This window comes from Mustela lutreola, chromosome 12, assembly GCF_030435805.1.
Source record: "Mustela lutreola isolate mMusLut2 chromosome 12, mMusLut2.pri, whole genome shotgun sequence".
Taxonomy (NCBI): domain Eukaryota; kingdom Metazoa; phylum Chordata; class Mammalia; order Carnivora; family Mustelidae; genus Mustela; species Mustela lutreola.
The window spans coordinates 16800550-16821213 of NC_081301.1; the positions used below are offsets into that span (position 1 = coordinate 16800550).

Consider the following 20664-nt stretch of genomic DNA (forward strand, 5'->3'; position numbering starts at 1 on the left):
AAGTCACAGCCAGAAGCAAGGCTCCGCTTTCGCTCTGTGGCTCACCGTGAGTTTCTGAGTCTCTCGATTCCAGCCCCCTCTCCACCCCGAGTGAAGGCAGTCCTTCCTGACCCTGGGGATTACCCCCAGGGACTCAGCGCCCGCAGCCTCCTGTCCTCCAGGCCCAGAGCACAATCCATAAGGAAGAAAAGCAAGGTAACTAAGAAGGCTCCTCCATTCACAGACGTGTTTGTAAATGACCCTACTCTTAAAGAACTCATGGAAAGGGTATTTCACGGGTCTTATGAATCATGTAACATATGTTCATACACTGTAAACTGTTCCAACATAAGTTATGGGAGGCAAACTCTGTTGAATATTTGCCAGAGGGATGTATTAAAGAAAAATAAGCATCAGTTTGCCTTAATGTTCTGATTAAAAGAATCCTAGAAAGGGGTGTGTGTGTGTGTGTGTGTGTGTGTGTGTGTGTGTGTGTGTGTTTTCATTTAGTCATTCAACAAATATTTATGAAGCACATATTTTGTCTCAGGCCCCCTATTGGAAGTCACATACTAGAAGACTAGTGTTTCTGGGGTACCTGGGTGGCTCAGTTGGTTAAGCGTCTGCCTTCAACTCAGATCCTGATCCCAGGGGCCTGGGATCAAGCCCCACATCGGGTTTCCTGCTCACTGGAGAGTCTCCTTCTCTTTCTCTCTCCTTCTCCCTCTCTTCTTGCTCTTCCTCTCCTCTCAAATAAATAAATACAATTTTTTATTTAAAAAGACTAGTATTTCTTTTTTTTTTTTTAAGATTTTGTTTATTTATTTGACAGACAGAGATCACAAGTAGGCAGAGTGGCAGGCAGAGAGAGAGGGGGAAGCAGGCTCCCTGCTGAGCAGAGAGCCCGATGCGGGACTCAATCCCCGGACCCTGAGATCATGACCTGAGCTGAAGGAGTGGCTTAACCCACTGAGCCACCCAGGTGCCCCAAAAGACTAGTATTTCTGATAATGAAGGATATATGAGACTATGCAGAAATGATGTTTGACCTTATAATGTTGTCTCAGATGTGCAGCAGGTTGGAAAAACAGCTACTATCTCTTGATCCTTCAGTGAACCCATTCTAGAGATGAGGAAGCAAAGCTGAGAGAGCATGAGCCAATGTCCTGGGGTTGCTGCCTTCATGGGAGGCAGAGCAAAAATTCAGATATGCACCTGTGTGAAGCCACAGCCCTTGATTCTTCCAGCATTTAGCTGTCTGTGTGGCTCTGACCCGACCATTATCCACCTCGTTTGCTCCTTGTGGCAACCTCGTGAAGAAGGGAGGGCAGAGATTCGTATTTATCCTTATATACACAAAAAGCAAAGCCCCCCAAAGTCAAGCAATTTGCCCAAGATCACACAGCGGCTGTGGCTGGTGGTTCCTGAGTTTTTATGAGCCATGCCCGGGGATCTGGGCCGAGTGGAGTGGACAGGAAAGCCCCCTCTGACACTCTAGCCCAAAGAGCCGTGGCCCATTCGCTGTCCTTCTTCCCTTCTGCTCTAGGGTGGACTCATTGCACTGCTGCTTCTGCTGCTGGTGTTCACTGTGGCTCTGTACGCCCAGCGGCGCTGGCAGAAGCGCCGTCGCATCCCCCAGAAGAGCGCGAGCACGGAAGCCACGCATGAGATTCACTACATCCCGTCCGTGCTGCTGGGGCCCCAGGCCCGGGAAAGCTTCCGCTCCTCTCGGCTGCAGGCTCACAATTCTGTCATTGGAGTGCCCATCCGGGAGACCCCCATCCTGGATGACTATGACTACGAGGAGGAGGAGGACCTTCCCCGGCGGGCCAACCATGTCTCCCGGGAGGAGGAGTTTGGCGGCCAGATGACCCACAGCCTGGACAGTCTGGGCCAGCCAGGAGAAGAGAAGGGGGACTTTGAGAAGAAAGGTGAGTCTTCCCTGTTGCATCCCACCCTCCAGGGGGACCTTTTGGGAAGCTGGGAAGAGGCGCGGAAGCCGGGTGGTTGGGGGAACAGGCGGTGTCTTCTGGGCGAAGCCATTCTGGATCTATGGCCAGTCTCTGTTGAGTTATCTGAATTTGTCTTCTCTAGCTCTTCAATAGTGGTGGGGAAAAGAAGAAAAAAATCCAGTGTTCTTCGAGTTTTGAGAAGCATCAGAAGTTATATAGTTCAGTATCCCTCCTTTGTCTCTTGATTACCTCCCTTGATGGCCTTCTCACTAGTCAGTTGAGAGAATGCATCTCATTTTCAGACACTACTGTTACGAAGTTTTTCCTTATGTTGAGTTGAAATCTGTTTGTCTGGCCCTTCACATCCACAAAGAAAATGAATCTGATCTTCCTTCTCTAAGTCAGCTCTTAGAAAATCGGACAAGAGGAAAAAAAAAGTACCTTGTAACTTCTGGAAACCAACCTAAATAATCCCAGTTTCTTCAACTGGACTCAAGTGACACACTTTTCAGATATTTCACCATCTGGGTCACTGTCCTGTAGATAGAGAGTCTAATTTTTCATGTCTTAGAATGTAAACGTCAGAACTAACACCCCTCTGCTCTCAAGGGGGGAATGCTCTCGTGTTCAGCAAAATGGGATTTTCACCTCCTTCTTGCCAGCTGTTATACTTGGATTGATGCAGCTTGAGATCACATTTTGTGCTACTATTGCTGGTTCATACTGGGCTTTTTGGTGACTGAAACCTCTCACCCTTTTTCATATATGCTGTTGCAAAGACCCATTTCCCAGAAGTTGGTAGACAATTGATTATTTGGACACAAGCACAGAATATATTCCTGTTCATCTTTGTTAAGTGTCTGCACTATCTTGTTTATAGATGGAATTTGGCTCTTGTCCTGTAAATGCTGCAATTATCTTATTCTGCTTTTTCCTCCTCCTTGTCTTTGTGATACGGGCGATAACAGTGGGTTAAAGGCTTAGCCTGGAGACCCTTGTGCTTACACTGACGCACTCCTTTTGTAAACTGAGAGAAACCCTCGCTGTTTGGGCCAGTCCTGGAGCTCTGAACTCTGTATCCTACTTTTCTTCTTCTGGGATCCTTCCTCTTGGACTCATCTTTCCATGTCGCTCAGTGGGCTAATAAGAACATTAGGGGCTTCTTAAAAGGAGACATTTTTGTCAAGCCTATAAACCTGCAGAGGGACGCGAGTGAGACAGGAGGCTAGAGTGTAGGTTTTAGAGTCACCTGGACCTGAGTTCAAATCCTGCCTCCTTTATTCACTGGGTGACCTTGGAAGAACAGGAATTCTCTGAGTCTTGGTTTCTTTGCCTAAGTGTTCTGGAAGGATTCAGGATAACAATAAAATATGTGCAAAATGCCTACCCCAGGGCCTCGTATGTGGCAGGTGTTGGATCTCCGAGAACTGCATTTGTAGTCTTCAAACCTTTGGTCTTAGCTGGGCATCCAGAGTGTCCTTAATGATGTCCAGTAGACCTCCAGTCTCATTTTATATTCCAGCCACCATGGTCTGGGATATTTCCCCTGTCCTACAGGTGACTCCTGTCTTTGAACTGTTCATTTCCTGATATTCCTCTCCCCGCTTCCCAAGAAATGAAGATGAGCAAATTGAACTGAACCCCATTCCTGAGTTCCCTGGTGCTGTGGCCTTGGGCAACCTTCTTCACCATCCCCTCAAGGTCATGCCTTCACCTCACCTGTTTTCACTGGACCCATAGTATTTTTTGTATATGTTCTGCCTTGGCTTTAAGAGGGAGTACAATTCGAAGTAACACAAAGCCCTTCATTTAGTCCTAGATCTAGTCCGACTGAGCTCTGGTAAGTGTGGTAAGGCTGGAAGAGGGAGAAATCCAGGTAAAAGGAAGGGCACACTTTTCCTGACTCCACACAGGATTCTGGTCACCTTGACCATGGAGGAGAAGTGGCCGTTAGGGGCTGTTCTTACAACGTTATGATCCCTGAGCTCCTGGTGCTGCTTGCGTAGACAGGAGAGGGATGGTTCCATGGGCAGATTGCGGAAGATCTCACAGCAGCTCAGACCCAATGCTCTCTTGCCTCCATTGGATCCTTGGGAGAGAACCATGAGGCGCTCTCTTTCGTGGGGTGACCTGGGACCGGCTATGGGTTTTGTTAAGAGAGGGTAACTCTTCAGAGGCTGGGCAACCCATACAGAAGGACTCCCACAGCCTTTTTGAAATTATATCGCCAAAGGCTAATCCCTTTCCCACTTAGATCTGCACCTTTCCACTTAGATTTTGCCTATCCATTCCAACTTTTTCTTTGTTTTCAAGCTCTGTCGGCTGCTTTTCAGCTTGGACTTGCAAATAATAGAGGGGACATTCTGGAGAGCAGAGGGAGAACGTTTCACTATGAGGGGGCCACTGGTTGCGTTTCCAAACCCCAAGATCATTTTCCTGAGCAGGTTTGACCATCAGCTGATACACACCCATGGGCCCAGACCCTTTGTTAAATATTGAACTTCTTCTGTGTCTTAGTAAGTAGTTTGCTGTCCCGAGCTCTCCCATGGCCTTCCTGCTGCCTGGCCATCCCAGCCTCTCCCCAAGAACCCTCCCGAAGCTCCCACTGTCTAGGAATAGGGTGCTTTAGGATATGTCTCCAGGATTATGACCTGCGCCCTGTCTTACTAATTGATACCTATGCCCTAGATCTCCTCAGGTATTTTGAATATCACTGCTGAATTTCACCTTGGCACATTCCTGCAGATTTAATCACGTCCGCGTGTGAAGGCTTGGCTCTGTGTTTGGTACATAACAGAAGCTCAGTGCATTTTAATTCTAATTCTCCTTACCCATCCTTAAATTTATGTTTCCCTTCCCTGAATCTTATGCTTGAAAGCCCGAGGAAATTAAAATAACAAATGTATCACTTTATCAAGGGAAAGTGTAGGGGATGGCTAAGTGGATATTGGGTTTTCTTAATTTTGTTTTATTAGTGTGAAAAAAATGCGTGCTGCTTGTAATTGAAGGAAGAGGAGGAAGGAGAAAGGGGGAAATAGAAACAGGGACAGAGACCTTATGCAGCTCTGTATCTGATGATCTGGGAACTTTCCATGACTTATGTCATTGACACCTCACAGTCACCCTGGGAGTCAGGTACTAATATTGCTCCCATTCTACAGAGCAGGAGACTAAGGCAAAGAGAGGAGGCTGAGTTACCTGTCCAGGGTCACACAGCTGGGAAGTGGCTGAGCCAGCCTGCAGCTCCATCACAAGAACAGTCATCGTAGAGACAGAGCTGGGCAGTGAACACACCATCCATCACAAGAACAGTCATCGTAGGGACAGAGCTGGGCAGTGAACACACCATCCCACACCATGCGCCATGGTCTGGGGAAGGCACCGAGCTCTCACCATCACGGGGATAGTTAAAGCGTTGTCGCCATGAACTTGCTTCAACCACAAATTGGGGAAGAGAAGTAGGTGATTAACATCTGTTCTTGGAGGCAGGATGCTGCCGCATGGTAATTCTGAACTTCTAAATTGGCTTCTATTAGGGCCTTTGTGACAGGGAGATCCCATTTTTTTTAGTGTTTGGAGAGGTTCCCAGGAATATAGGGGACTTGTGCTGATGTCAACAGAGCACTCTGGGGTGACAGAGAACTGGAAGATTGTTTATTAACTCACCCTTCTGACACCCCCGTGAATGCCATAGAAATGTCATTGTCGTGTAGCGCTTTCTAAAATTTCAGAGCTCTTTGTACCCAACATGTTATTCAAATGCCTTAGTGTTCAGACTTCTTCATATAGGGGCTCTAGCCTAAGCCTCTAGCCCCCTCCACTTCACCCCTGCCCAGCCATTTCCTCCTCAAGCCATATCCGTCTTCCTGGCTTCCCCCAAACACATCATACTCATAGGTCTTCACTTCCCTGCCTGCCTTCGTCCGTTCTTCCCACAGTAGTGGCTCTGTTGTGATCCCTCTGGTCATAGCGCTTTCATGCTGTAAGCTTTTCCAGAGCTCTCCCTGCTCCTGATCTCAGCCCCTGTACTCCAGCTCATGGCCTCCTCTCTATTCTTCACGCTGGCGTAGCTTCTTTCACCACAGGCCCTTTGCATCTGCCACAGTGATCTTTGCTGAAAAAATCCCCTTCATTCTTTCCCCAGTCTGTCATGGCTGGCTCCTTCTGGTCTTCTGGGTTCAGCTTAAATCCCACCTCATCGGACAAAGCTCTTTTGTTTATGCGAGCTCTTGTCCTTTTACCGTGTATCAGCTCTTCAGTTGTTGTTTTTTTTTTTTAATTTTTCTTTTTCTTTTTTTTTAAGATTTCATTTATTTATTTGACAGAGTGAGCACAAGTAGGCAGAGCAGCAGGCGGAGGGAAAGAGAGGGAGAAGCAGGCTCCTCGCCAAGCAGGGAGCCTGATGTGGCGCTCAATCCCAGGACCCTGGGATCATGACCTTAGCCAAAGGCAGAGGCTTTCACCCCCTGAGCCACCCAGGCACCCCCAGTTTTTTAATTTTTTTTAATAATTTGTACTTACTTATTAAATATTTCAATTTTCTTACTAGATTCAAAGTTTCCTGAGACCAGGGACCACGTCTGTTTGGTTTGTTCTGTGCCTAACAGAGCGTCTGGCATGTAATAGGTGTTGGGTCCATAGATGGAGGAATGAATAATTCATGACTGCAGGGGTGCCTGGTGGCTCAGTGGGTTAAGCCTCTGCCTTCAGCTTAGGTCATGATCTCAGGGTCCTGGGATTGAGCCCCATGTTGGGCTCTCTGCTCAGCGGGGAGCTTGCTTCCCTCTCTCTCTCTGCCTGCCTCTCTGCCTACTTGTGATCTCTCTCTCTGTCAAATAAATAAATAAAATCTTTTTAAAAATACAATAAATTAATGACTGCAGAGATGGCTGTCATCATGCCTCTCCATCGGCTTGTAACTCTGAATGGACTCCTTACTAACCTTTTTCTGAACCAAACAGACCTTGTTTAGTAATTTTTTTAAAAAAAAGGTTCAGGTATTTATTTGAGAGAGAGAGAGAGTGAGGTGGCAGGAAGAGAGAGGCGGAGGGAGACAAGCTGACTCAGCACTGAACCCAGAGCCCAAAGTGGGGCTCAGTACCATGAGCCTGAGATCATGACATGAGCCAAAACCAAGAGTTGGATTTTCAGCCAATTTGAGCCACTCAGGCACCCCTGTTTGGTATTTTCAATCAGTGTTTTGTTGGCTGTTCCCACCCACCTCATAAGGAAGAAATTACCTTTACTAAAATTTGGAGATCATCTGAGTTGCATAAGCTAAAAGTAATAAAGCCAGAATTTGAATCCAGCCAACCCCAGCATGCTCTGAAGACAATACCACATGGATTAATCCTGTCCATTTGAGCCGGAGAGGTAAGGCCTGGCTTAGATCCTAGCAATCCAGGTCTCTTAGAGCTGTGTTTATTAAAAATATTGAACGCCAGCCACAGGGAGAAATGGATTTTGTGCTGACGCCACACACTCCCCCACACACACGTACACACTACACACACACACACGCACGCACGCACGAATGCACAGTGCCCTCCCCAACATATGGGAACATGTGTATGCATATCTCTAAAATAAGTTTTGCGAAAGAATGCTTATCTTTATTACATGTGACATGCTCTGATAGTTTCTTTTTATGTCATCTTTTTAATGCTGGTATGAACCGCTGAATTGGTTTCAGTTTACGAGTGGTCTTAATGTGAATTCAAAGATCTCCTAAGCCTCAGAGAGGGTCTCTTACACTGGGAGAACCCTAAGGGGACAGATCCCTTGGTCACTGGATCTGTGATCGCTCCCGGCATGTGCTCCTTGCCTGGAGGAGGATAATTCTGGGGGCTCAAGGTGAGGTTTGAGTGGAGGAATTGGGAACACTACATGAGACAGCTGTGATCCACAAAGGGCTTTATGTCTTACCCCTGCCTAGCCCCTGTGGTCAACCCATTGGTCTTTTACCCCATACTATGGCCCACTGTTCCCATCGTCTGTTTACTTTCTCTTGAAACTATTCAGCTGTTCCTCCCAAAGGACCCTTCATGTATCCTGCATATTCGTTCATCAGGGGACACTCTCTCCATCCCCTACCACCTAGAAACTTCTCCCATTATGCTCACTGCCTGGAAAACACCACCCATCCTGGAAGCCACCGCCCCACACGTTTCTCTTCCCAGGTGTTTTGGAGCCCCAGAGGGAGATTCTCCAAGAGCCTGAGGAAACTCACTCTCTAGCACCAGCTCCCCTTTGAAGGTGCTGCCAGAGCTCCCTGGGGGCCAGAGGACAGCAGGATGGGCTGGATTGCTTTCCCCAGAGCTAGACTGCTTTTAACTGTTCATACATTGGGGTTCCACACAAGATTATTTTGAAATATAGATTCTTTAACATAAAAAGAAGAAATGTTTGGATATGACTTTCTCACACCCAACCTCCTCTCTCCCCTCTCTTTATTGAAAGTACTTTTTGGATTCTGCATTGCCAAAGTTCCAAAAGAGTGTTGGGTATACTTTCTATCTTCTCTACACCTTTATTGGCTGTTGTAGAGGGAAATGGGCTGACGCTTGAGTCCCTGCATCGTCTTTTGGGTACACCTGCTCCTCACTACGCAATCATTCATTCATTTGTTCATTCAACTGGCTTAACAGGTGTTTACTGAGCACCTACTGTGTGCTCGTTGGATTTAATGAAGAAGAGACAAAGCACACTGGGAAATGGTTTTCTTCTAGAAGCTCACAGTTTAGAGGGGTATAAAACAGTAATAGCCACTTTACTTTATATAGTCCTTTAACATTTATAGAATGGCTTCATAAACATTATATGATACTCTGTGTGTTACCAAACCCTTTTGCGAGACAAAGAACCTTACAGGGCTCAGAGAAGTTAAATCACTGCCCCCACCCCCAAGCAGGACAAAGAGTAAGTTTGAGGGTAAAGTCCTCCTTAAACCCACATCTCCTGAGTTCAAGTTCACAGCTCTCTCCGTCTGACGATACTGTATTTATCTCTGCAGCATGCTGAATGTCACTTGGGAAACAACTTGTTACATCTACACTGCCCTCCCCTTCTTCATCTCAGACATTGAAACTCCTCATCTTTGGATGTATTCAAACAAGACTGGGGAGCCGTTGGCCGCAGATGGTGTGGCGGGCTTGGAGATGAGACACAATTAGTAATTGCTTCTAGTTCCCAGATTGTAAAATTTGAACTTAATCTGTTTCCATTCTGTTTTCTTGTTTGGACTTCTTAGAAAACAAAGAGGGGCAAGATCTGTATTTGAATAAACAGGCTCCTTGGAACTAGCTAGCGTGGCAAGTATCCAGAATTGAGAAGTTCGTTGGTTCTTTCTTTCTTTCTTTCCTTCTTTCTTTCTTCTTCTCTTCTCTTCCCTACCTCTTTTCTTTTCTTTTTTCTTTTTTTTTTTTTTAACCCCAACTGGCTACTTGTGTAATGGTAGAACATGCATTTTCTTTCCAATTAATGTTCCCACACAGTGGAGTCAACAAGGCTTCAGACGACCAGCCCCCAACTCTGCAGCAGAGCTGTTTCTGCTTTGACATGTGTGTCCCCCCCTTCCTGGACACTGGTCCTGGTGCCTCATTGGGGAGGCTGGGTGCAGCGGGCAGGAACAGACCCTCCGACAGACAGGAGCTCGGCATCCCCAGACAGCCGTCCTCCGAGCTGTCTCCACACTCTCTAAAATAAGATATAGACAGAGATTTGTCATGGAATCACAAACAGGAATGTCACCAAAGCTGTCACCAGAGCCCCTTAAAATGTCACTTCCCAGCATTAATTGCCACGATAGCAAAACAAACGGGCATTCTCTGAGCACTGGCGCTTCCCCCTCCTCCCTCATGATTCTTCCCCAGCTCCCTGTCTCTCCTTTCCCCCTTCACCCCCAGAGTCCCCCTCCTCCTTGTCTCCAGGGACACTCTGGGCTTCTGACTTGATTCGACTGCCCTGGAGAGGCAGCCGCACGCACACTGACAGGTGCGGGTGAAGGAGGTTTGATAAATGTCAGAGGCTGAAGAGACCGCTCCCTGACTGATCAGAGCTGGAGCAATTTCCCAGCACGTGAGGGACTCTGGACCTCCCATACCGGTCTCCCTCGGAAAAACCTGGACATCACCCAGTGGGGGCGTGGCTCTCCCAGAGAGAGTCCGGGCGGCTCAGGCTCAGGCTCACCGGCTCCCCCAGGGACCCCAGCCTGCCCGTGGCGCCGTGTGCTCGTCCCCCCGCCCCCGCGATACAGTCAGTCGCCCTCCTTATCCACACGTACCATGACTTTTTATTTTCCTAATATTTCCTATTTATAAAAGTATGTAAGCTCATTGTAGAAAACTTTTTAAAAAGCCTCAATTAGCAGCTTTTCATAACGCCGCCTTCATAGCTACAGTAACTGTTTACGGTGTTTTTTCTCTTTTTTCCCCTCTTCTCTTTTCCATACTGAAAATCGAAAATCCACTATTTTATAGCTTACATTTTTATGAAATGTATGTCATAATATTTCAACATGCTTATCATTCCATCTTCTGACTGTCTCGTAGCTTATTTATTGGTGAACATGTCAGTGGCTTCCTTTTTATTTTGTGTTCATTAGAAACAAACATTTTGGGGCCTTCTCTTGTGTTTCATTCTTCTGTATTATTTTCTCAGGACATAGTCTCAGGAGTAGAACTACTGGGTCAAATGATCTGACTGTTTTAAAGTTCTTGATACATGTTTAACTAAATACCCCTGTGTCATTAAGTGTTGGTAAATGTTTGTTTAATAAGATAACATTTGTTCATCTATTTTTTAGACAATTCTATGTTTTTATTTGTGAGAGAGTCAGGGAAAGCCCGAGTGGGAAGGGGCAGAAGGAGAGGAAGGGGGAGACTAGCAGACTCCCTACTGAGTGGGGATCCTGATGTGGGGCTCAGTCCCAGGACCCTGAGATCAGGACCTGAGTGAAAATCAGACATTTATTCAACTGAGCCACCCAGGTGCCCCTGTTAATCTATTTTTTTAATTTATTAATTTGGCAAGCTTTAATTAATCCTCTACTATGTGTCAGGCACTGTCTAGGACGCTAAGGATAGAGCAGTGAATAAAATATATACAAGTCTGCTTCCATTAAGCTTATTTTCTAATATATAAAGGCCATAAAAAATGAACATGAAAAATATGTATATGTAAAAACAAATATAAAATCGAAGTATTTTATAAATACATATTTTATAAGCATAAATATATAAAAACATATGTATAATTATATGTAATATTAAATCATGATCATTATAGTGAGGGAGAAATAAAACAAGGAAGAGTAGGATCCTCAGAAACGGTCTTACTGATTTGAGGACCAATCTATAGAAGGTGAAGAAGTAAGCCGTTTGGATATTTGAGGAAAGAACTTTTCAGGCAGGTGACTAGCAAGTGCAAAGGCCCTGTGGTATCACTGTGTTGGCAGTGTTCAAGGAATAGGAAGACGCAGTTTGGCAAAGAGAGCAGTAGAATAAATTGGGTCACAGAGATGCTGAAAAGAAGGTCACAAAGGGCTTGGTAGGTAAGGATATTGGCTTTTGCTGTGAGATGAGGAGCCATTGGAAAACAGCCAATTTTTTTTTTTTTTTTACAAAGGTGTTAAGCAATTACAGGCAAGATGTGAAGGAGGGGTTTAGGTGGAGATGATGTTTAGAAGGGATGATGATGGGAAGGCAGGAGAACAGAGGTTGCACTCTGGAGTCTCTAGGGTAGAATCTGGCCCCCAGGTATCTTTTTTCTGTTTTGTTTTGTTAGCATACAGCTTTACATTTTTCAGTTAAGTTATCAATCTTTATAAATCAGGGCATTTCGCATCACAATGCACATTTCTGCCTCACTTGATTATTGGCGACTCTGGGATGTCTAGGTCTCCCAGCACATGGCAGGAAGGGCTGTTTTCCCTGTTCCAATACAGGCACCACCAGACCCTCTTCTGCTGTAGGTCCTTCCTGGCCCCTATGGGCTCTTGAACTCAAACGTTCCTCCAGAGGAAGGGGACATTGAGCTTGCCCTCACAGTCCAGGCCATAGGAACAGAGAGGCCGTGGGAATGGTAAATTCGTCTCCAGTTTGTATCAAGACAGGAGGACATGAGGGGGTCTGGCACCTCCTGGAAGGCGTGTATTTCCACTCCCCATTAGTAAGGAAAAAGCGACGCCCTGTTTGGTGGCCATTCTTTTTCCTCTCCAATTCCCTGAGTTTCGTATTTCCAGGCAGACAGAGGCTAGCAGCAGAACAGAGACCAAGAAACCTTTGAGAAGAGTAGAGCAGAGCAGAAAGTGGTGAGGAAGCCCAGCTCTGGAACCAGACGTGTCCTTCCTGGAGTTCAAGAAGTGTGAGAACTGGAGCAAGTCCCTAACACCTCTGAGACTCGGTCTCCTCACCTCTGAAGTGGGACCCCTTTCTGCAGGATGCTTGTGAGGAGGAAAGGTGGTCAGACACGTGTGTAAATACTTAGCACAGGGCTTTGACTCTGCACGGAAGCCATTGTTGTGGTTTTGTCTGAAATGCTCACTGTTTTTAGCACGCAGAGGCGCAGAGAGGGGGAGGGGTTTAGCTGAGGTTGGACAGGGTGTGTATGTGGCGGGGAGGGGCAGCAGTAGCTCTAATAGAGGCTGCCCAGCTTCCAGCCAGTGTCCCCTTAACACGACTGCCACACCGCTTCAGAAGGAAGGCTTTCTTCCCATCTAGTTCTGGATGCAAACCTTGGTGCTGACACCTTGTAGGAGATTACTACATATGCATAGAATGAATGAATGAATGACTGCTTGGCAGAAGGGACTATTTTCTCCCCAGAGGAGAGTCGGATGGACGACCCTATGCTGAGCTTGCTCTGCCAGCTCCTTCCCCTGACCAGTGCCAGAGCAATTGTTTCGTTTGCTTACAGCCTGGAGCCCTCTTGGTTTTCAGCTCCTCATGCCCCTGTCGGAGGCTCCAGGCTCCTGCAGTGCCGCCCGCTGAGCATAGATAGGTCGTCCCCACCCAGGACCCGCTCCCGTGCGACTCTTCAACCTGGCTGCCCTTGGGGCAACAGCCCACAGATGCCCTGCGCAGTGGCATTTCCAAGCTGGGCATTTCCTGCGTTGCGTGTTCTTTCTTCTCCGCGTGTGAAAGCTAGGGTCCTGTTCTCTCCTATGCATGTTTTCCCATCTGTGGAATGGATACTGAAGACAAGAGGATGTTTGTAACTTGGCCAGGAGCCGTTCTGTTTCGGGTGATCAACACCCCTGGTGGGAGAAGAGTCTGGTTTCTACAGCGCTCTCGGCCCCCAAGTCTCCTGGGCTTCCAGCAAGGACCCAAGAATGGGAAGCGAGGCATCTTCCTTCTTTGGCTCGGCTGTTCCGTGCTTGCGTCGAGACCACCGATCAGCAGCATGGACAAGACTGCCCCCACTGTCCCTCTTCGTCACACACGTCCCTGACCAAACCCCCCAGCCCAGCGTACTACGTGGCCCCCAGACCACGCTAACAGACACAGGTTGGCTTTTGAAAATTGTGTGCTGTGGAAGGGGTGCTGGTCTCCTCTAACCAGAAGATCGGGGTCAGAATCGAACCTTACGTGCTCACGGATTTTGGGATTCTGGTCTAGTCACTTCCTTGCCCTGAGCCAGTGGTTCTCAACCAGGGGCGATTTTGTTCCTGTCAACTCCTTACTGGGGACATTCAGTGATGTCTGGAGATGTTGTTTGTTATGACGGGGGAAAAGGTACAGAATGTTCCTGGTGTCTGGTGGGCAGAGTCCAGGGATGCTGGTGAACAGCCCGCAGCGCTCAGGACAGCTCCTCGGAGTGAGGAATTACCCGGCTCAGCACGTCGGTAGGGACATGGTTGAGAAACCCCGTTGTGAGCCTTAGCTGTCACCGTGGTAGAATGGAGATTCTGATTTTCACAAGAATGTCGGATGGCCAAAGAATTATGGAAGTGAATCCTTCTTCTTCTTATTTTTTTTTAAAGATTTTATTTATTTGACACAGTTAGAGGGTATGTGTGTGTGTGCTGTGTGCAGGAGGAGGGCAAGGGGAGAAGCAGACTCCCCATGAGCAGGGAGTCCTACCTGGGACTCAGTCTCAGGACCCTGGGATCATGACCTGAGCGGAAGGCAGATGCCCAACCGACCGTGCACCCCAGACATCCCAGAAGGGAATGCTTCTTACAAACCAACACACTGTGCAGAAATAGAATGGAAAGGCTATTATTGCATTGTAATTTTTTTTTTTTAACTTTCGTGCCTGTTTTATTTTATAGTACTTCTTTGTTATAGGGAGACCAATCTTTACAGTTTTTGTAACCAGTCTTTGATAGGTTATAATTTCTTTTAATTTTTTTTTTCTTTTTCTTTAACTGAAGCACAGTTGACACATGATGTTACATTACTTTCAGGTATGGAGCACAGTGATTGATAGATATATAGATTGATTAAGTCTGTATATTACACTGGGCTCCCCACAGGTGTAGCTTCCCTCTGTCCCCATGCCACACTATTACAATACTACTAACTATATGCTCTCTGTTTTGCTGCATTGTTATTCACCATCTATAGGGATTGGTTCTTTTTTTAAGATTTTATTTATTTATTTGAGAGAGAGAGGGAGAGCGAGGGCACACAGGGAGAAGGAGACTCCCCGCTGAGCAGGGAGCCCGATACAGGGCTCTATCCTAGAACCCTGGGATCATGACCTGAGCAAAAGGCAGACACTTAGCCAGCTGAGCCACCCAGGCCCCCCCTGTAAGGATTAGTTCTTGAGAGAGGTGCCCCAGGACCTTTGCATCACTCTTCCTCTTTCCCTCAACAGTTCTTTCTTCTGGCATCTGCATGGCTTATTCTCTCAATCCTTCCAGGTCCATTTTTAGAGATTATGTTATCACTGTGGTCATCCCTGACCACCCCGTATGAAACAGCACAGTATGCGTAATCACATGTACACACACCACACTCTTTAGTCTCCTTTATTTTGTTCTGTTTTTCTTCCTAGCTTTTGTCACCATTTGACCCATTATACATATTTGTGTGTCTATTGTCTGTCTCCCCCAGGTGTTTTGTCTGTCCTGTTCAGTGCCTCATGTTTGTTATTTAGAACACTGTGTTGCAGAGCATACAACAAATAAATAACTTCTGCAATGAATGGCTAAATACAATGAGTAAATGAGTCAATGGATGATTGACACTGAGTTCTTTTGTTCAGTTCATTCAGGTTTCAAAGAACAGTCTCTTTAGGTTAGCTGATGAGGGTTTATTTTTACTTGCAACAGGAGTAATAATTAGGTAGCCTGTATGGGCCAAATTCCATGATCAGCACTCAATAAATATTTATACATTTAATCCTCCAAAAAAATGCTTGTGTGGTCAGTAACTCTAATTGCCTTTTTTTTCCTTTTTTTTTTTTTAAAAGATTTTATTTATTTATTAGAGAGAGAGAAAGAGAGAAATGGAGAGAGCGCAAGTAGGGGGACAGCAGAGGGAGAAGCAGACTCCCCACTGAGCAGGGAGCCCCATGCAGGGCTCGATCCCAGGACCCTGGGATCATGACCTGAGCAAAAGTCAGACACTTAGTCAACTGAGCCACCCAGGCACCCCAGTGCCTGTTTTCTTTTTTCAAATGAGGCAACCAGAGTAGGGAGAGCTCTCGTAACTTGCCCAGGATCATGTCGCTGCTTTGTGTTAAAGCCAGGATTTGTACCCAGGTCTGTGTGACCTTTGAATGCTTGCTTTGCACTAATGCTCTGCAGCCTTCACATTTGGAGAACTCAGGGCCCAGGGATGATGAGAAAATAGGGACTGATGGAGAAAGAGCCGTTGTTAGGATATAATGAGAATTAGCACACTGTTTCTGCCTCAAGGAGCTCTGTTAACTTCATGAATCCACGTCAGCCTCTCTGGACCTTTCTTTATCTCCTAAGCTATATATGCCCATGGTTTCTGCTGCCTCACAGTGCCTGTTCCTCATGAGATATGCTTATCTGACTCCAACTATCTTCTGTGTCTCCTGTTCGAACGCCCTATGAGAGAGTTTCTCATCCCCAGAATTTAATGTCCTAAGAGACGGGGCCTCACACAGGCCACACCCCCGTCCACAGGCTAACCCGGGGCTGTCTGTCTCTGCTTAGTCATGGGGCTCAGTCCCATCAACTCTGCCAGGACGGTGGCATCTCAGCATACCCAGCGGGACACTCTCTAGACTCTGAAGCCCCCGCAGCTGCCTTTCACTAAGGCGGGCATCTGTGGGGATGGCAGACCCTCAAAGCATCATATCCTGTCCAGAACAGTGGGGAGTCCATCTGCTCAGAGCAGGGCTGGTGTGTCTTGCTTCAAAAGAACCTGGTCTGTGAATAGCAAAGCTTAGCAAAGAGATAAATCAGGGAATGACGGATTATTTTCCTAAACGGTTCTTTATTTTACAGAAGCATTCTCCATGGGATCCCCTTCAACAGCTAGCACCCCACCATTGCATGTGGAAAAGGGTGGGATTTAACCAACTTTTGACTTACCAAAATGTTTAGGGACACACTAGTCCATAAATCCAAGCTAAAATAATGGGAGGGCTTTCTGGAGAGTGGCCAGCCAGCAGTAGGATTTTGGGTTTGGAATGGAGCATTCATGGGTGTGAATCCTGTCCCCACATAGCACCTCGATCTTGGACAGGCTAACTCCCTTCTTAAGTCTCAGATTCCTGATCTGTAAAATCAGTTTAATAATAATGTCGGGGGGCACCTGGGTGTCTCGTGGATTAAAGCCTCTGCCTTTGGCTCAGGTCATGATCCCAGGGTGCTGGGATCAAGCCCCGCATTGGGCTCTCTGCTCAGTGGGGAGCCTGCTTCCAATTCTCTCTGCCTGCCTCTCTGCCTACTTGTAATCCCTATCTGTCAAATAAATAAATAATCTTAAAAAAAAATGTCAGACCTCTAGAGTAGTTTTGAGAATTAAATATAATAATATATGAATAGCCTGGTGCAGAGACCATCCACCATAACTATTAATGGTCTTGGGAAAGTTACCCTTCCTTCCTGAGCCTCAGTCTTCCCAGCTGCCTCGGGAGCATCTTGGACCCTTTCAGGTCTAAACTCCTACATCCTTCAGTTTCTGCCCCTTTCACCAGAATTCTGAGGCTGGGATATCCAGATGGCTTGGGGCCAGTGGAGGTTTCAGCCAGAACTTCGTGCCATATGCCCAGCTGGTATGACTAATGGTATGTGCGTAGGGGGAAGAAGTTCTTAGAAAAACCAGGAGCTCTTTAAGAGGAAGAAAGGAAGACTTTCTCTCGTGCAGATTGTGATCTCGTACACTCTTATACAGAAATTCTGCAAAAGGGAAAAAGAATGCCCGTAACTAGCATCCTTAACTGGGCTAATAGGTGGCAGAGGTCAGCCTCAAGCTTCTTTGTAGAGCCTCCGGGCTCCAGGACTATTCTGTAAGTATCCCAGGGAGGTTGGCAGAGAGACATCGCTTCCTCATCATTTCCCTAGTGAATGGAGCCTTGGGAGACCAGATGCAACCACTTCATTATAATTATGTTAAGTGCCGCCTGATTGGCTCTGTTCATCACCCCGGGAGAGGGGCCTCGCCCACTGGACGGCCAGGCAACTCGCTTTGCCTCAGCACAGCTTTATCCCGTCCAGCTGTGTCCTTGGCGATGTCAGCTTGTTGTACCTGTGGTTCTCCCTTGGGGAAGAGAAAGTAGGGGGAGACAGAGGGGAGGGCACTGAAGGGGGATGAGGGAGTCTGGGCTCAGCCTTCAGCATGTGATGTGGTCTCAGTCAAGTTCTCTTCCTCCCTGGGCCTCTGCTGAACCCTGCGCATGGTCAGGTGCCCTGTGAGGTCTCCACTCCCTTATCCATCCAGCTCTTCAGTTGTGGGAACCTCAGGAGAAAGGTGGCATCGGTATTCTGAGAAGGGAGGGGAGGTTGGCTTTGTTCTGGAACCTGAGTATTGCCCTGTAGGGCCCTGGAGGAGAAAGCAATCTCTGTACTCTAAGAAATATTCCCTGAAAAAGCAGGAGTCTTTCCTTATGTTGTAGGAAAATAAGATTTGTCCTCTCCCCTCAAAGGGCCAAAGGGTGATAAGAGAATATTCTGGCCTCAGGGGTCACATTTTGTAATTCCCATCATCTGTGCATGGGTTTGGTGACAGGGGAATGTGCGTTTCCCAAAGTAAGAGAATAGGGATGGAAAATCAGGAAAGACTTCATGAGAGAGAGAGAGAGAGAGAGAGAGAGAACGGGAACCTTCAGCCGGGGTGTTTTGAGGCCAGTAAAGATCCAAGAGTGAAGATGAAGGAGCGGAAATTAGATCTCTCCATAGGCGGTTAGGCACGTGGGCTCTGGAGCTAGGCTGTCCTGGTTTGCCCCTTATATTTCTACTGCTACTGGCTGTGCATACCCTTCGACAAATGAGTAAATGTCCCAGTCTCTCACTGTCCTCATCTCTAAAATGGAGAAAATCAGACTGTGCATCCCCGTGATGTCAGACTAAATGAATTGAAGATGTCACAGGGCATAAAATAAGGGCTTTTGCAAAGAAAAGGCTCAATAGATGTTAGTTATTCTAGTGCGTGGAGCGTCCTCTGCAAACGGATCAGGCACCTCCTGAGCTCCCGTGTTCAGTGCCCACAGCCACCCCACAGATCCCTCCTTCATTCATGACTGGGTTGTCGCTGGGACAAAGCAGAGGCCGGACGAGCCCTGCCCTCCGACACGTCACTGCCTGGAGAAGACAGACTTGAGACCTGTTCCAACTGATCGCACAATTCCAGATTGAATGTGGAGCTACCGGGAAGGGAATGTGCTAAGAGCTCTGGGAGAGGACAGGGGATCTCAGCCTCAGTGTGGCTATTCCGCAAGGCCTTTCTGAGGAGGGAGGATTTAAGCCAAAGTCTGAGGGAGGCACAGTGTTTGGCCAAATGAAGAGCTGAAGAGCAGAGGAAGTGACTTTTGTGAAGATAAAGCTTGGCCCATTTGGTGACCCAGAGGCCAGTGTGCCTAGAGCCCAGTGAGGGGACTGGGCCAGAGTGTTCTATGACACAGCGATGGGGAAACTGAGGCACGGCAAGCTGTAGTGGCTTTCTAGAGGTTATGGATCTGGGATGGAAGGGTTGGGGTCTGTCTGAGATGAAAGCTTTTCTTCCACCTCCAGTGGGGAGAATGTCATTGGACGCTGATTCTGATTTGCTGTTGCAAGGAACAGAGAGCATCTGTGTCTGAGCTGAGGGATGGTGTAGACGGACAGCAGTGACTTCGGAGGTGGTGGGGCAAGCTTCGTATGCCCCACTGAGTTTGGACCTTATCCATTTTATTTCCCTTAGGGGGATGGGGTAGAACTGGATTAATTTCAAAATAACCCCATCCGTGCTCCAGGGTTTAATATCTCCTGTGTCCCCTGGGTCATTCCTGGCTTCAGATGCTCTGCTCAGATGAGTGGTATAAAGTGTTTTCGGTTTCTCATAGTTCTGTGTGTGTGTGTGTGTGTGTGTGTGTGTGTGTGTGTGGTTTTCTTCCCTGAAGCATGCTGAGTTCACTGAGGGAAATGCACGAGACTTGGGTGAAATCTTATTTATTTTTTTGGAAGGAATGCAGTACAAAATCATTTCTCTCCCTGCATAAATATGCATGAGGCTGGCCTGTTCTCCACTTCTCAGGAAGCAGAGGCGGGTTGGGGGGGGGAGTCCCATGTGACTGGTGTCATGGCTCTGCCCATGGCTGCTGGCACCCCATTCATCAGGGGGGAACAGCAGCCTTGTGAACTGTGAAATTGGCAGCCCCCTGACAGCTCTGGGGCCCACTCGAGCAGGGACTCTATTTCACAGCTGGAAGGTGGCAATGTGGAGTGGAGAAGCAGGGCACTGGGCTTAGCGGGCCGGCGCTGCCATGCTCCCCTCTCAGTCTGCACAGACCCCAAACTTGTCTTGCTGAGAGGGCATGCCTCTTGATTAAGGAGAGACATGGGGAGAGAGAGAGGGAACTAGAAAGAGGAGGAACCCAGTGAATGACAATGGCCATCATAACCTAGTTATCATCATGAGCCCCGTTTTACAGACCAGGAAAAATGGGAGTCAGAGAGGTTAACTGTTTCAAACTGTAAGATGTAATAGAGCCAGGATTAGGACCCCTGTCTCTGTGTCTGTTGGGCTCCAGAGTCTGTGTTCTGTGCGCACCGCTCTCTCCTATTCCAGCCTGCTCTGAAAATAGTAAAGCAAGGAGAAACGCGCATTCATTTAGTGGCCATTTACAAAGTTGACAGTCTGTGCAGAGTTTCAAGTCACAGTGCCAAGTGCTAGGGTTTAGGGGGGATTAACATTTTGACAAGTTCATGGTGCATGAGAGAGATTTGGATCAACAGGTCATCACAGCAGAATGACATATTTGAGAGTGCGGCCAGCATACGATCTTAGCTCTGACCTTTACAGCTCTGTGACTTGGGGCAAGTTATTTAAGCTCTCTGGGCCTCCGTTTCCTCATCCCTGAAACAGGCATCTGAGCATACCCAGGTTAAAAATTGCTATCAAGATTAAATGAGATATTCCAAGGGGATTGTGTAGAACAGCAGTCCGTGCATAGTGAGCCATCGATAAATTATTGCCGGGAAGGTGCTGGGACGTGAATATCAATGTGCATTCTAGGAACACATGGGAAGTAGCCTTTAAATGTGCTGAGGATGGTGGGGGAGGCTTCCTTGGGAGACGACATCCGGAAGAATGAGAATCCTGAATTGTGAAGA

General features: G+C 47.3%; 1 protein-coding gene across 3 annotated transcripts in view; it reads left to right on the plus strand.

The window, feature by feature from the left end:
* The window catches only part of ASTN2 (astrotactin 2), an 859033-nt gene that overhangs the window by 192530 nt on the left and 645839 nt on the right, over nt 1–20664 (plus strand). For all 3 annotated transcript variants that reach the window (XM_059142160.1, XM_059142161.1, XM_059142162.1), the window contains exon 3: nt 1526–1910. In XM_059142160.1, coding sequence (XP_058998143.1) covers nt 1526–1910 — 385 coding nt within the window. The remainder of the gene's footprint in view (nt 1–1525; nt 1911–20664) is intronic.